This window comes from Delphinus delphis, chromosome 1, assembly GCF_949987515.2.
Source record: "Delphinus delphis chromosome 1, mDelDel1.2, whole genome shotgun sequence".
Classification (NCBI taxonomy): domain Eukaryota; kingdom Metazoa; phylum Chordata; class Mammalia; order Artiodactyla; family Delphinidae; genus Delphinus; species Delphinus delphis.
This window is the reverse complement of record NC_082683.1, coordinates 74,273,382-74,289,045: the sequence shown is the minus strand read 5'-3', so window position 1 is coordinate 74,289,045 and position 15,664 is coordinate 74,273,382. Positions and strand designations below refer to the sequence as shown.

General features: G+C 34.8%; 1 protein-coding gene across 5 annotated transcripts in view; it reads left to right on the top strand.

Annotated features, from left to right (window-relative positions):
- Positions 1-15,664, top strand: part of SYDE2 (synapse defective Rho GTPase homolog 2) — a 41,128-nt gene that overhangs the window by 14,365 nt on the left and 11,099 nt on the right. For 3 of the 5 annotated variants that reach the window (XM_060024664.1, XM_060024654.1, XM_060024674.1), the window contains exons 3-5: positions 2,745-3,847; positions 7,714-7,840; positions 14,340-14,521. In XM_060024664.1, the coding sequence (XP_059880647.1) occupies positions 2,745-3,847; positions 7,714-7,840; positions 14,340-14,521 (1,412 nt within the window). Of the gene's footprint in view, positions 1-2,744; positions 3,848-7,713; positions 7,841-9,121; positions 12,237-14,339; positions 14,522-15,664 lie in introns of those variants that run through there. The other 2 variants (XM_060024685.1, XM_060024694.1) reach the window with 2 other exon arrangements.

The following is a 15,664-nucleotide window of genomic DNA, read 5'->3' as shown; positions in this document are numbered from 1 at the left end:
AATTTCTATATTGTATTTCCTGAAAGGTTTACCAATTTATAGACAATTAACAATTGGTTAATTCATTTATTCAATAAACACTGAGTTTCTGGTATGTGCCAGTTACTGCTCTAGATGCTGAAGGAGTGTGCCAGTTTCAATTGATTCAAGCCTGGTTCATAAATTTATATTTAAAGATTTTCATTTTATGTTTTCCCCTTATAAGCTGTAGCTAATCTGTGATTTGGTTAGTATAATTTTGGTTTAATTTTAAGTGATTGTTCAAATTGGTCATATTTCAGCTCTTGGATTTTATAAAAACAAAGCATTTAAAAAAAATAAATTCAGTCTTGTCTGCAGGAGAAATTGCTAACAAATACAGTATTTCATTTTAATAATTAGGTAAGGACTTCAGTAGGAGATATTTAATGCATAATATGTAAAAAAGTCAGTATGTTAGATTAACTCTTTATTGATTTGATAAAACCTAGAGCAATTTCATATACTGAGTAGCTTTTTTAGGCCATGACAAAATATATTGTAGACTACAGTAGGACTCTGACTACTATAGAATGTTTTAGACCAGGAAACCAGTAGAATTGTACTACAATTTACAGTACAAGGGAACGCTTTGTCTAGTTTATCAAACACTCCATTTCTTATTAGTTGCTTACCAGAAAAGCCCAGCAGGCATACTTAAAATAGTCCTTTCTCTACAAAGAAACTACTTTGTCAATAGGACACATTGAAGGGTGGAGGGAGAATACTATATTAATACTTTAAAGAAAGTTCATTTAATCTACTGATTTTTGAAATGAATAAACACATTTTTCTCATTTTACTTGTCAAATGTAGTATTACATAGAGTAACCTCTGATATTAGGGTCATTAAGGATCTTTATAAGGAATTATTAAATAAAGTATGAATAATTAATTTAAATTTTAAATAATTGGGATAATACCAACAGAGTTTTAGAAGTTACTTTCACTTTGTTCTATTAATTTGAAAACTTACTAGGAACAGGTTCAGATTTTGAAATGAAATTGATTAGTCTTTACATTCTTATTTTGGGGGGGGATTGAAAGTTTAAGGTTAAATGGAATACTTTAACTTCTTAATAATAGTTGAGAAAAGGTATCTGAAAATCAGTTTGATGTATATGTATGGAGAGAAAATTATTTAGAAGGATGGAGAGACTGAAAGCGTAGTACTTCAGAGCATAGATTCTGAAAGCCTGTGTTTAGGTTTGAGTCCTGATTCTTCCACTTACCAGCTTTGTGATCTTAGACAAATTAGCTCATGCATGAGGTTCCTTACCTGGAGAATGGGGTGGTAATGGTATCTTACCTCTTAAGGTTATTATGAGAGATAAATGAGGGTGTGCTCATACTAATTATTAAATTAATTTTTCACACTTTGTCTAGCTCAGTAAATGTTGGCTGGTATTATTTTTAATAATAACTAAATATTAATAATTTAATAACAATAGAAACTACTTTTAATATTATTTTCACCACAATATTTACCATGATTAATCTCCCGGTAGTGCGGTTTTATAGTGGTTAATCTCTTGGCAATGTGGGCTATTATTTACTTTATTTGTACTTTTTTGAATTTTTAAAAAATGTTTTATTGTAAACCTGAGTAATTCTGACATTTAGGAAAAAATAAAACTATTTTTGTGTGGAGAAGAATTCGAAAGAATTTTAACACTTTATGAAAATTCAAAATTATAAGAAAACATACTTTATCTCTGTACTGTCATTTAATATATTAAAATTGCAAAGAAACGCCCTAATTTAGCTTTTGAAGTTCTACGCAATTATTGCATAAAGATAATACAAGAAAGAAAATGTCTATACATTTAAAAAATTATTCAGGTAGGTTTATGATATTCATTATTCAGTTATTCTTGATTAACTAGAGTTCATTCTATATAATCTTTGGTGATATGTTCTAATACAATTTTTTTTGCGATACGTGGGTCTTTCACTGTTGTGGCCTCTCCCGTTGCGGAGCACAGGCTCTGGACGCGCAGGCTCAGTGGTCATGGCTCACGGGCCCAGCCGCTCCGCGGGAGGTTTTATCTTCCCGGACCGAGGCACGAACCCATGTTCCCTGCATCGGCAGGCAGACTCTCAACCACTGTGCCACCAGGGAAGCCCGTTCTAATAGAATTTTAGAGCCAATTAAGTTGGCTCTTAGTTGTCAAAATTATACACTTGTTTGGTTTTTAACTTTTTTTTTTAACCAGCAATGCTATGTGATGAAATTTAGTTTTTAGAGTGTTGTAAATATAGAGGAATCATTCTTATATTAGGTAGAATTTATAAATAAACATATTAAAATGGGAAACATGTTGAAATTAATGTTTCAATATGTTAAAATGAACATATTAAAATAGGAAGCTTTCCTAGTTTTCTCTGATATTCACTGTTTACAGTTATAAACACATGCTCACTGAAGTATATTGCAGTGGGAAAGATTTAAAAGGAACCTATATTACCTTTCCTCCAAAGCGTCAGAATAGAAGGGCAGATGGAGAGGGAGATATTTCTTTCTACCGGAAGCCATTTGTAGATCTTGATATTCTGCTTGAACATGGTAATGGAGATTCATCTAAACTTTTGACTAAATCTCACCCTTAAGATGAGACAGGGAAGAATTTGTGTCCATGTGAGAGCTTGTTAAATTGGTGTTTTATAAAGTAAAAATAAAAGTAGGAATCAAAACATTTCACCTTATAATGTCTTTTATTTTCAAGGTCCTGGGATAGTAGCTGCTACAAATAAGCCTGATTTGGGAGTTGCAGGACCATCTTCTCCAAGCCCTAGCCCTGTGAAAAAAGGCAGTTCAATTCATTGGTCTTTCCCGGATAAAATAAAATCTCCACGAACTGTGAGGAAACTTTCCATGAGAATGAAAAGGTTGCCAGAATTTAGCCGGAAACTAAGTGTTAAAGGAAACTTGAATTATGGAAACAGTCCGGATAATACTCCTTCCTTGTCTAAATGTAACTGGCAAGAAATTCATAATGCTGTTATTCTACCTTCTGGGAACACAACCACAGCTGCTAAGAGGAATGTTATAAGCCGGTACCATCTTGATACTAGTGTGTCTTCTCAGCACAGCTACCAGAAGAAAACCTCTGTGAGTTCTAAGTATTCCTGCAAAAGTGGTTACCTCAGTGATGGAGATTCTCCTGAACTTATAGCTAAATCTAGCAAACATGGATGTGAAAACAAATTTGCAAAAGGAAAAGAAATAATTCCAAATAGTTGTAGCAAGAATGAAATAGACATTGATGCTTTTAGACATTATAGCTTTTCTGATCAACCTAAGTGTTCTCAGTACATATCTGGGCTCATGAGTGTGCATTTCTATGGTGCTGAGGATTTAAAACCACCTCGGATAGATTCAAAAGATGTCTTTTGTGCAATTCAGGTAGATTCAGTAAACAAAGCCAGAACAGCTTTGCTCACATGTCGGACAACGTTTTTAGACATGGATCACACTTTCAACATAGAAATTGAAAATGCACAGCATTTGAAATTAGTAGTATTCAGTTGGGAACCCACTCCAAGAAAAAATCGAGTGTGTTGTCATGGAACTGTTGTTCTTCCCACCTTATTCAGAGTGACAAAGACACATCAGTTGGCTGTCAAACTTGAACCTAGAGGTCTTATTTATGTGAAAGTGACTCTTTTGGAACAGTGGGAGAATTCACTTCACGGACTAGATATAAATCGAGAACCAGTAATATTTGGTGTTGATATTCGAAAAGTTGTAGAGAAAGAAAATATAGGCTTGATGGTACCACTCCTGATTCAGAAATGTATTATGGAAATTGAAAAGAGAGGCTGTCAGGTATTATTTTACTGTGTTTCTCTACTGCCCCCTTATCTGTCTATTTGAGTAATAATTAAATTTATTTATAGTAAGTCTTGGGGGAAGGAGTTCAAGGTAAGTTAAAAAAAATCCAATTTAGACTTTTTCTCATTCCGATTCTTTATTTTTATTCCATTGCTGTTTAGGATGTAATTTATGCCTTAACCTATGTTGTCAGTGATTGAAAGTGTGCTAGATGGTTCCATAATTTATGTTATGATGCAGAGCTGCATGGTCTTATACTTAGAGATGAAGATTGCTTTACAATGGCATTCCTAGGAAAAGCCAGAGCTGATAACATAGGCTAAGCCTAATTCATTTAAGGAATGTTTCTGAATGTTTTGACATTCTTTTGGTAGAGAGTTCGACAGTGAATATTATAACCCTGTTTCACTCCTAAAATTAACTCCCTGCCCTTATTCCCTGTTCTCCCTCAGTTCCACTCTTTGGAAAGCATAAGCTTATCCATGTCTTACCTTTGGGATAGCATGGAGGATAAGGAGAGGTCCTACTAATAAAAGCACATCTCATTCTCTTTTCCTTTTAAAGAAGGTAAAAGCAGTTCATTAGAACAAACAAAAAACCTGGTGTTATTTGTAACAAGATATGTACATGTTAACTAGTTAGTAGACCTTATCTTTATTTTCATTTATACATGTAGACTATGACAATGAGAAACAGTGTATGACTGAGGATATTAATGAGGTATAAGTAATTATTTATACTAATTTTTTGCAATACAAAATAAGCCTAAGCATCATTATGTTCTGAAGTATTTTGCTTTAGTGCTATCAGAATTTATAACATACATTAAAAAATATCGAGGATATATACCACAAAATCTGAAATATGATTTCTTTATAAGAATGTAGACGCAAACTTAAAATAATCTACCTTGAATTTAACATGGAAATGATAGAAATTGCATAAGTTAGTGGAGTTTTGTATAAAGGTACAAGAGACTTGGATTCTGGTTTCTCATCCATCATTGGCTGTGTGATGTTGGGCAAGTCACTTAATCTCTGTGGGTCTTTTTTGCTTATATTAAATAAAAATAGATGCAGTAGCTTCCTGAAGCTGAGAGGTAGGACATTTGAATTTTTGAAACCTCTTTTCAGATATGTGATTCCATCAAGTCAAGTTTACGTTGTCTGGGTGGAAGTGAGGCCTTCAGTTTCCAATCCAACTTTTGGTCCAGTTACTTTTTTCTTAAGGTCCTCTGTTTCCTGTATTTTTTTTTTTTCCACGCAGCATGTAGGGAGGCCAGAGATCAGGCAGACTTTAAAGCTAATTATTTAAACAGAAACTTTTACAATTGTATATTAAAATAAGTAACTCAAATAACGCTGTACTTTTACAGTCTATTTTCTGAAAATATTTTATAAAGAGCAAGTATATAAGACTGTAATAACTGATTTTAAATGCCAAGAAAATATTTTTAGCAATGCTTTTTATTTCTATACTTAAAGTTTAGAAAGTTTTATTTTAATAAAGAATTATTTCCTGTGAAATAAAAAGTAAAAAAAAATTTACAGTTGTATGTTTGGAGCTGCACTTTTTCAACACCTTTTCTTGTTTTGTCTCTTTTGTTTCTCCCTGTTGCACCCCAACACACGCACAGAAAGAGGCTGATTGTGCCTGCAGTTTTCAGAGCAGCATACTGCTTAAATTTTGTTTACCTCTCTAGTCAGTACTTATTCTTGTTTTTTTACAATGAACATCAGGTTTTGATAGTCAGACAAAAAATGGTTTGTGATATCTTCGAAATACTTTGAAGGCTACTACCACCTGTCTCCTGCTTCCAATAGGAAAAATTAGTATAGAAATCATCCTCATGGTCCATCCGGTTCAGATTCTGTCCTCAATAGAGGCATCAAGCATGTACTTCAAGTGTTTGATTCAAGAAGTCAGCCTCTGAAGGTAGGGATATATCCTAAAATATCCCTGCCTGACATATCTATATTAGCTCTTCCTTCTTTTATTCACCTTTAAAACTATATTTGTAATTGCAGCTTTTGGGATAACATGTTCCATTAATTTATTACTTGCTATTGAAGTATTGCTTTCTTTAATTTGTTCTAGGTTCATCTCTTTCTCAAGTTTTAAGAGGATACATCCTTATGAAATTTTGTGACACTTAAGTGTGCATACACCAGAAGGGCTGTACTCAAGTTAGTTTCTTCTCATGTGGTAGCATTTCCTTTGATCCTGTTTAATATTTTAGTTTCATTGTCTGGATCATCTACCGTTCTACTTTTCTTTCTTGTGATGATGTGAATGTAACATGAATGTGGATAAGAACAGGAAATTTGAATTTTCTTTCCAGTACCTTCCTCGATTTCCCATATCATGTTGATTCTTTTGAATGCAGCAGCACCTTGAATTACCTTCTCTTAGAAATAGTTGTAGGTTCTTTACTATCTTTCAATTAATACTTAATGCTTGTCATCGCAAGTATTTTGGATAACATTTCCATGTATCCATTACTGACGCTTTCCTATATTGAGACCCACTTTCTGTAGTGTATTCTATCAGTTATTTAAAAACTCAGAAGAGGTTGTCATAAGTAAACTGGGAAATTTCATTTGCATTCTTCCTCTAGATCACTTTTAGCATTTTAAAGTGATTCCTAGTTCAAATCCTTGGGGATTGCACTGTGTGTTTTCACTTTATTTCTGTCTTGAAATAATTTCTTTATCTGTAACTTCTTTCAATTCAAGGTGATTAAACTTCCTAAATAGTCTTTGATGTGGAAGTATAGGTGACAACCGCTTTCCTCAATTTTCTTGAAGGTTTATCCTTTTAAAAAACTCCAATTGCTTAATCAGGCATGTTTTCTCTTTAAGATACCATGTTGATTTCCTCTTAGTGAATTTATACTGAACTAACAGTGTTTAAAAAACAAATCTTTTTAATGTAGGTTGAGGGGAGAGTGAGTGGTGTCTTTGCATCTTATATACATTTTGAACTAGAAGTTTTATTTTACCTTTAATATATTATTTTAATTGAATTTCCTTCATTGCCTTATAATCAATTAATTTGATAAGTTAAAAAATCCTAGATTTATTTTTATTTCTTCCTCAGAAACTTTTTTTTTTTAAAGATAACTTTACACAAATAGTATACTGGAACCTTATTTCAAAAATATACTTTTTTCGAGTTTTAAAGAGATTAAGTAACTTGCTCAGATTCACCAAGCAAGGAGTGATAGTGTGGGGCTTTATGAATCCAAAACCCTAGTTTAACTGCTGTGCTGTATTACTTCAGTCTAGAGCAAAACATGTGAAAGGGCAACATCTTGGGGCATGGAGATATTGTTTGAGCATGTAAAACTAAAGGGTAAGGGGCTTCCCTGGTGGCGCAGTGGTTGAGAGTCCGCCTGCCAATGCAGGGGACACTGGTTCGTGCCCCGGTCCTGGAAGATCCCACATGCCGCGGAGCGGCTGGGCCCGTGAGCCATGGCCGCTGGGCCTGCGTGTCCGGAGCCTGTGCTCCACGGCAGGAGAGGCCACAACAGTGAGAGGCCCACGTACCGCAAAAAAAAAAAAAAAAAACCTAAAGGGTAAGGATTGTATCTTTGCTTAAGATATGATAGGCAGCATTACAGAAGTCACAGTATATTGTTCAAATTTAAAGGAAAGAATATAATTTTTTATGAAACTATATAACTATAACTATAATCCGTATAGTCGATGGTGAGATTTCAAAAGCTATGTTTGAGATGTTTTTAATTAAATGCCATCAGAACATATTAGATTGCCAAGTTCATGTGATTTATACATACTAAACTATAATATCTTCTCTTTATCCAATTTACCATAACGTGGCCATAATTTTATTTCTAGGTAGTAGGCCTGTACCGATTATGTGGCTCGGCAGCAGTCAAGAAAGAACTTCGAGAGGCTTTTGAGAGGGATAGCAAAGCTGTTGGTCTGTGTGAAAGCCAATACCCAGATATAAATGTAATAACAGGTAATAAATAGATGTTATTTTTATGTACACATTGTGGAAAGACTACATCTGCACGAAAGAGAATTGAAATACTATTTTGTAGCCTCAATTTAATTTGGTTTTATTCTGCAGTCTTATTTTCCTTCTTTTACAAACACTGCTGTGTTATTTTCTGTGGGGAGATACCAAGATATGGTCCCTGTCCTCAAACAGCCAACAAGTGTTGGGAGGAAGAGACCTACATTAAATTAACTGTAGTAGCTAACAGAAGGAAAAGGGCACCTTTTCTTCATAGAGAGATAAATAAAATGTCATCAGAGTTCAGTTTGACTGGAGCTGACATAATATAAGGGGCATTGACTATCTGGTTAGAGAATTTAGATTTATTTACTAGGCAGAGGGGATCCATCAACGATTTTTGAGCAGGGGAGTGAAATCTTTAGAGATAGTCTTCAGGAATATTTATCTGGCAAGTCTGTGTGATGGACTGAAATTAGAAGATACAAGAGGAAGGAAAACCAGTTAGGAAGCCTTGGCAATAGTCTCAACAAGGAGGTAATGAGATTGCATGGCATCTGGCAGCAGCAGCAACAGCAGGAAGAAATAGAATTGAAAGTGTTTGAAGAAAGGGAGGGCCCAGACAATCCTGACTTTGACACCTGGTTGATTGGGTTCCATTAGCAGAAATAAGAAAGCTGAGAGGAAAGCTACTGCTTTCGGTGGAGAAATGTAGAAAAAGATTATGAATTGGGTTTCTTTTTCAAACTTATATATTGAATTTGATGTACTAGTAGGAGATCTCAGTGGATATATCAAGGCTATATCTCCTACAGCTAAGGAGAGGATGTAAGTAGAATGTGAGGGGATCTGCTGTTTACCCAGGTGATGAATGCAATCCAATGTATAGCATTGTAAATACACTTCTAATACCCCGACTGGTGGGGGTAGAAAACGGCAATTTGATGGTCATTGGCACTAGTTGTAATTAACGCCTTGCAGTTATCTATAGAGTTTGAAAAGACAAGAACTTTGAGGATCTCCAAACTTTGGAGGCAGGCAAAGAAAGAAGAAACAGCTAAGGAGATTGAGAGGAAAGGAGTCAGAAAGTATGGGAAACAAGAGACTACAGAGTGTTAAGGAAAGGTGTGATGCACTGTCATTCTGAGAGATCATATAAAATGAGAACAGAAAAAAGGCCTTTGAATTTGGCCATTAAGACATTTTTCATAACTAATCGTTATTCAAGGTCTATTGGCTTATAATTCCATGTTTGTTTTTTGTTGTTGTTTTACTTTTTATTAGCAAAGTTTTCAAGCATATACACAAGTAGAGAGAATACTATGATAAACCTTCTTTATCCATCACCTGGCTTCCATAATCAACACATGACCAAACCTGTCTCATTTATACCCCTCATTTGATTCTCCCCAAACTTGGATTATTTTGAACCATATCTCAGCTATCACATCCTTTCACCTACAGATGCTTTGGTATGTATTTCTAGGTCATCTATGTATTTTGATAGTCTTTCTCTTCTCTCTACTGTCAACTACCGTTTTTTTTTTCTTGCTGTAATAGTGTTTGTTTTTCTCTTCTAATTTGCTTTCTTATTTTACACACAATTAATTGTCTAGGTGAGAATTTGAGGAAGGTTCAACTTGCACATATTCAAGAGATTTTTATTAGTTGAAATCCTTAAAGCTAACTGTTAGGATTGAGGCTTTCCAAATAACTGAGCTTCCCAATCTCTGAACTCTGAATGACTGTATTTCATAGAATATTTAATATTATATTCTTGGATAACTAAAACTTTGATCCCAAGCATTTTAATTCTGAGAGGGAGCAAACCAAAGCACTTTTTCTTTCTCTTAAGTTTTAGCAAACCAGAAATAATGGTTACTTTTATTTTATAAAGGAAGAAGGCATATTATTTCTACTAAAAAATGGGTCATTTCTACAAAAAAGTAGACTTTTCCCCTTAATAATGTGTAATTAACAAAATCAGCAAAGGACTCATTTTATGAATCTATTAAAGAAAAATTTTATAAATAGCAATCCTCAGAAAATTACACTCTATAACTAAATAAAAGGAGATTTTGTCTTGGTTGAAGACTTTCTTGGAGATAAAAATTATGTCAAATGTGTATAATTTAAAAAGATGAAGTGATGTGGTTTGAATTGATTATTTGTTATAAGAGAAGGTCCTTAGTTGGAAATTTGCAGCATATGCAGAAGGTATGACAATAGGTCAATGAAACATTCATAGAAGCATTCTTTTCTAAAATTGAGAGTTTACATAATTTATGAATTGGGTATTTCTTGGCTTTATTCTTTGTATATTCCATTTCAGTAAACCTGTTTTTCAGAAGAACCTAGAGCTGTTTTCATTCTTGATAAAAAGCCAATGGGATGACTTAAGGTTTGCCTGAGAAATGTCATTGGAATTGCAATAAAATATACAGAAGGGCTCATCGTGGCTCAAAGTAAAGGGTATTGTTGATTTGGGGAACTGGCCAGTAATAGTGTTGCCTCATGTGTTTGTTCCACGTGAACTCACATTTCAAGTAAACTTTAAAATATAATTAACTGTTAAGTAGGTCTAAAAGAAGAGATATTAATGGAGTGAATGATAGAGTTTACTCACAATTTAATGCATTCTTAGTAGTTGGTTTGTCTGGACTACAGAATGAAGTGCTCCAGACAAACCAGATTTTTTTCAGTCAGGTGCAAAATTTAAGGTATAAAATCTATTCATAGTACAAGAGAAGAAATTGGAAAAGTCAACATTATTTATTTAGTGATTATTAGAGTTTTAGGCAGAGAGAACAGGGTGAATTTTGTGATTAAGAATTAATAAAATATAGGTACTTCAAACCAGCCTCTGAGAAGAAGTAGTTTTAGAGATTAGAATGACTTGTTTTTAGTGTGGTGATACGTGTATCCCACCATGGGGATGAGTAGAATTTCTCTGTGTAGTTGGTCCTGTGCCTGAATGAGAGGCATATGATTTCATAGTATCTAACTATTACAGGGCAGCTTAAGAGATGTAACTAGAACCAGCTCTTTATTTATCAATAATTGTCTGCTTCAAGTACATGATAAAAGATTTACTGTGTTGCATTAAATAAACTTCATCATAAATTCTCCCCAAGTCTTTTTTAAGTAGCTCCTGTAACATTAAAGATTGTCACCACAAATTTATTATCTTACGGTTTTTATGTCCCAAAGTGTTTGAAAGATGTTAAGAAGGCAATATGGCTTTAAGATCCTCCTGCCTATCACTTAAGTTTTTGGGATAAGGCCATATAGCTAATTTCTAGACAGATGAGTAGTCATATCATACATGTTACAACGCACTATGAATACCTTCTCGCTGTTTCATTTTATGAAATCTTTTGATTATTTTTCCTGTGACGTTTGTCTGCTTATAGAAAAGCAACTATAATTTTTACTTCATTGAACATAATGTTCATTGAGCATACTTTAAGTGCTTAATATTTGTTATAATAATTCTCTCTTATTTGCCCTCAAATTATAGTGAAGCAAGTAATCTTGAACTTGGGTTAACTTAAAATTCCATTTATATTAATAGTTGTTTAGCATATTAATCATATAAAGGATAATGATATTTGAAATACATGTTTCACTAAGGTGTAAAGTTATCTTTTCTGGAGATCTTTTAGGTTTTGATTTAATATAATTGCATTACAGGGCAAGTCTCAAGCTACCAGGGCATATTGAGTTTTATAAGAACTAACAAGTCTTGCTTTGTCAAGGAGCAACTATGGAACCTTTAAAAAAGATTATGCCCTAAAGGGTTAGTAGTGTCTTTATTTGGCAGCTACAGAAAATTGCATTTTCACTTTCTAATTGTAACTCAATGCTCTTTACACTGAATGTTGCAATTCATTGTAGGAAACTAATGATGGTAGTAAAGATCACATGATATAAGTTAAGGAATGTGAATAAACAATTGTTGCATGCGTACTGTGTACAAAATGCTTTATCATTATCATCACTGTATGACTAACATGTATTGATTATTATTATATGCCAAGCACTTTATATATGTGTATCTCTTTGTATATATCGAAGAAAAAGTTTGGGGCTTCCCTGGTGGCGCAGTGGTTGAGAATCCATCTGCCAATGCGGGGGACGTGGGTTCGAGCTCTGGTCCAGGAAGATCCCACATGCCGCAGAGCAGCTGGGCCCATGCGCTGCAACTGCTGAGCCTGCGCTCTGGGGCCCGCGAGCCACAGCTGTTGAGCCCACGTGCCTAGAGCCCGTGCTCTGCAACAAGAGAAGCCACCGCAGTGAGAAGCCTGCGCACCGCAACGAGGAGTAGCCCCCGCTCGCCGCAACTAGAGAAAGCCTGTGCACAGCGATGAAGACCCAACGCAGCCAAAAATAAATACAATAAAATAAATAAATTAAAAAAAAAAAGTTTGGTCAATATCCTCTTAGTGCTCCTTAGTGCTATTTCCAGGTTGTTACCTTTTTACTATTGAGTAGGAACTTATGCTCAATGAAGGAATAAGGCTTTTTGGAGGCTCATGGCACACTCTTGCACCACCTCTGCCTTTCGTATTTAACATCACCTACAGAACTCTTGGCCATTCCCATTTATTCAGTGAAGACTTTGATACCTCGCCTATGGTTAGATTTCCAACTGGAGTCTTGCCATCATCCTGAATGATTTTAACATACAAATGACCAATCCAGAACACTCTTCTTATCTAACCTAACTCTTATTGGGTATCAACTGATACCTTAAACTCTTTCTTGAAGCATTCTTTCCTTGACTTCCTTGCAGCATATTTGCCTGTCTCACCCCCACCCCCATCCTGCCTCTTCTTACCACTCATACTCCTTTAGCCATTCTTCCTACTGATGTTCTTCATGGCCTTCTCTTATCACTAGGCCTTCTCATATCATGCTGTATGCTGCCCTGATAATCTCAGTCACTCCCAAGTTTCCAGTTATCATCTTTAAGTTGATCATTCTCAGATCTGTGTCTCCAGCCATCTCTTTCCTGAGCCTCAGATTTTTATATCCAGTAGGCTTGAATGTCCCATAGATACCTTAAGCTTAATACATTCAAAATGAAACTCCTTCCTGTACCCTAAAACATGGTTTTCCTCCTTTTTCTCCTATTTCAAGTAATAGCACTGTTATTCACCTAGATGCTGAAGCCCCAGACCTAGGAAATATCCTCACACCTCCTTTTCCCTCAAAATGACAAATGTAATTTTGACCCAGTGGTCCTGTTTCGGGAATTCGTCCTACCAACATACCTGCATACGTACAAAGTAATGATGTGCAGGTTATTCATTGTAGCATGTTTTGAAATAACAAAAGATTAGAAAGAACCTAAGCAGCTGTCTCTTGTAACTGACTAGATCAAATTATGGGACATCCATACATTGGAATACTGTGATGTGGCTGTAAAAATGTTTGAAGAAAATCTCTGTGTACTGAAAATATGGCAAGGATGTGATGTTAAATGAAAAAGCAAGAAACAGAACAGGACATATATGCTATCTTTTATGTAATAAAGGGGAACAAATAGTAATATATTATTTATATTTGCATAAGCAAATACTGGAAGGATGCATAAGAAACTAATGAACCATGGTCTATCAAATTTAAAAGATTTATTAGATGGGAAACTTCCTTTATGATCATGTTTAAATTCAAATTAAGCTCTCAAACTAAGTTCTCGGCTAAGCTGAGAGCATTTTCTAAATCAATATTGTCTCTTAAGGTTTTTGGTGTCAGAAATGTCTTCTATATTTCCTTGTGATCACATTCTAGCCTTTAGCTAGTATCTTACCTACCTTCCTTATATGTAGCAACCATTAATTACTCTTTCCTGTTTCCTCTACTATAGGTATATCATCTCTTAGTTCATAACTACTTGTGGTGTGTTTGAAATTGACTTAACCTCATTCTTACTATAGTGACAAGTCTGATGTTTTCTGTTCTTGGCTTTTGGTTTCATTTGTTTGGTTTTAGGAATGATTTTTTCCTTCCATAGTATAGCATTAGAGATTATCCAGGCTATCCAGTATGTATGTTTAAGCCATATCTTCTGTATTAAAGAGGAAATATATTTATATAGCTCACTTATTTGCAAGGGCTTATGAAAAGCCTAGAAATTAAAAATTCACATAATTGAAATAATTTAAAATTAATATTAGTATGCCTTATTTTCTTTTACATGCACTTAGAGGAGCTTTTTATAAGGGGTTTACTTTATGAACAAACCTAATATGTATGATAATTGGCTATTATGTGTGTACATTATTAGCATGGTTTCAAAACAAGTCAATTAGTGAAGCAATTTCTAAGGATACAAATTGCTATTGTCTTGTTATAATACTTCTTTTTACATTGTTGCTTTTATTGTTTTCAGAGTGTTAAAAGTTCGCTGTAACAATTCTTTGAAAAAAAATTCACCACAGTTTTTTATTTCCCTCTAAAGACTAATTGCCATCTGTCTCTGGTTTGTTTTCTGAAGGTGTTCTTAAGGATTATTTAAGAGAACTTCCTTCTCCTCTGATAACAAAGCAGCTTTATGAGGCTGTATTAGATGCAATGGCAAAACATCCTTTGAAAATGTCATCAAATGGTTGTGAGAATGATCCAAGTGATTCTAAGTACACTGTTGACCTGCTGGATTGTCTGCCTGACGTCGAGAAGGTAAGCACAGTTGATATGCATTGAAGGTAAGCACAACTGGTATGCATTGAAGGTAAGCACAATTGGTATGCATTCTTTCTGGAAGCCAGCTAATGAATTGTATACTTAGCTCCAGAGCTACAAATAATTTTTTAGATATTTGACATTCGTAGCACTCTTGAGTTTTAGCTCTGCCTTTGCCAAAGGCTACTTAAACAGCATAAATCTAGAAACTGCTTCTTAAACAGAATAAATCTAGAAAATAATTTTATCTTTTCTGTATATGATTTTAGCCTAGGCATGAATACTCCCTATAAGTTTTAAAAGAGTATTGTTATTATTAAAATGATATATGTTTATTATAGAAAATTTAGGAAGATATAGAAAAGAAGAATGGAAATTATAATTATCAATATCTAAAGGCAACGATACTTAACATTTTGGTGTAGTTCCTTTTAGTATTTAAAAAATATGGTACCTGATTGGTGTACATGGCTTAGCCTCAAGACTTAAACAACCCTCACCACCACCATTTCCTTCCTCCTTGTCTCTTTCCATTTGCCCCCTCTCCACAATCTGAATCTTGGGACCAGTATCTTCAGGTATGCCTGCAGGAGAGATAGGATGACTGAGTCTGCAGAACTAGTTTTAGCCTAACTTTAGCTCTTGTTCCTTAGAACAAAAGGGAAAATAAGGGAAAGAAATGTGGCCAGGCTTATCCAGATGAGGCTGGCTTTGCCTATGTTTCTTTCTTTTTAAAAATTATTTATTTATTTATTTGGCTGTGTGGGGTCTTCGTTGCGGCGTGTGGGATCTAGTCCCTTGACCCGGGATCGAACCCGTGACCCTTGCATGGGGAGCACGGAGTCTCAGCCACTGGACCACCGGGGAAGTCCCTATATTTCTTGTCATATGAGAACAGAAAGTCCAAGAGTGAGTGGGTAGAAATGTTTTAAGCCCAATACCTTAATTCACTAGTTGATTGTAGTCATCTGAATGGTCTGTACTCTGTCTGGTTAGATTAGCAATTACTGCTCCTTTGAGTGGGGAAGGGGAGCAGCTACAAAGGTAGACAGAAGCAGAAGGGTGGGGTGTGGGGTAGAAATATCCCTTCACCAATATAAGGTAAAGTTATACGTGTCATTTTACTTATAAGTGAAGATT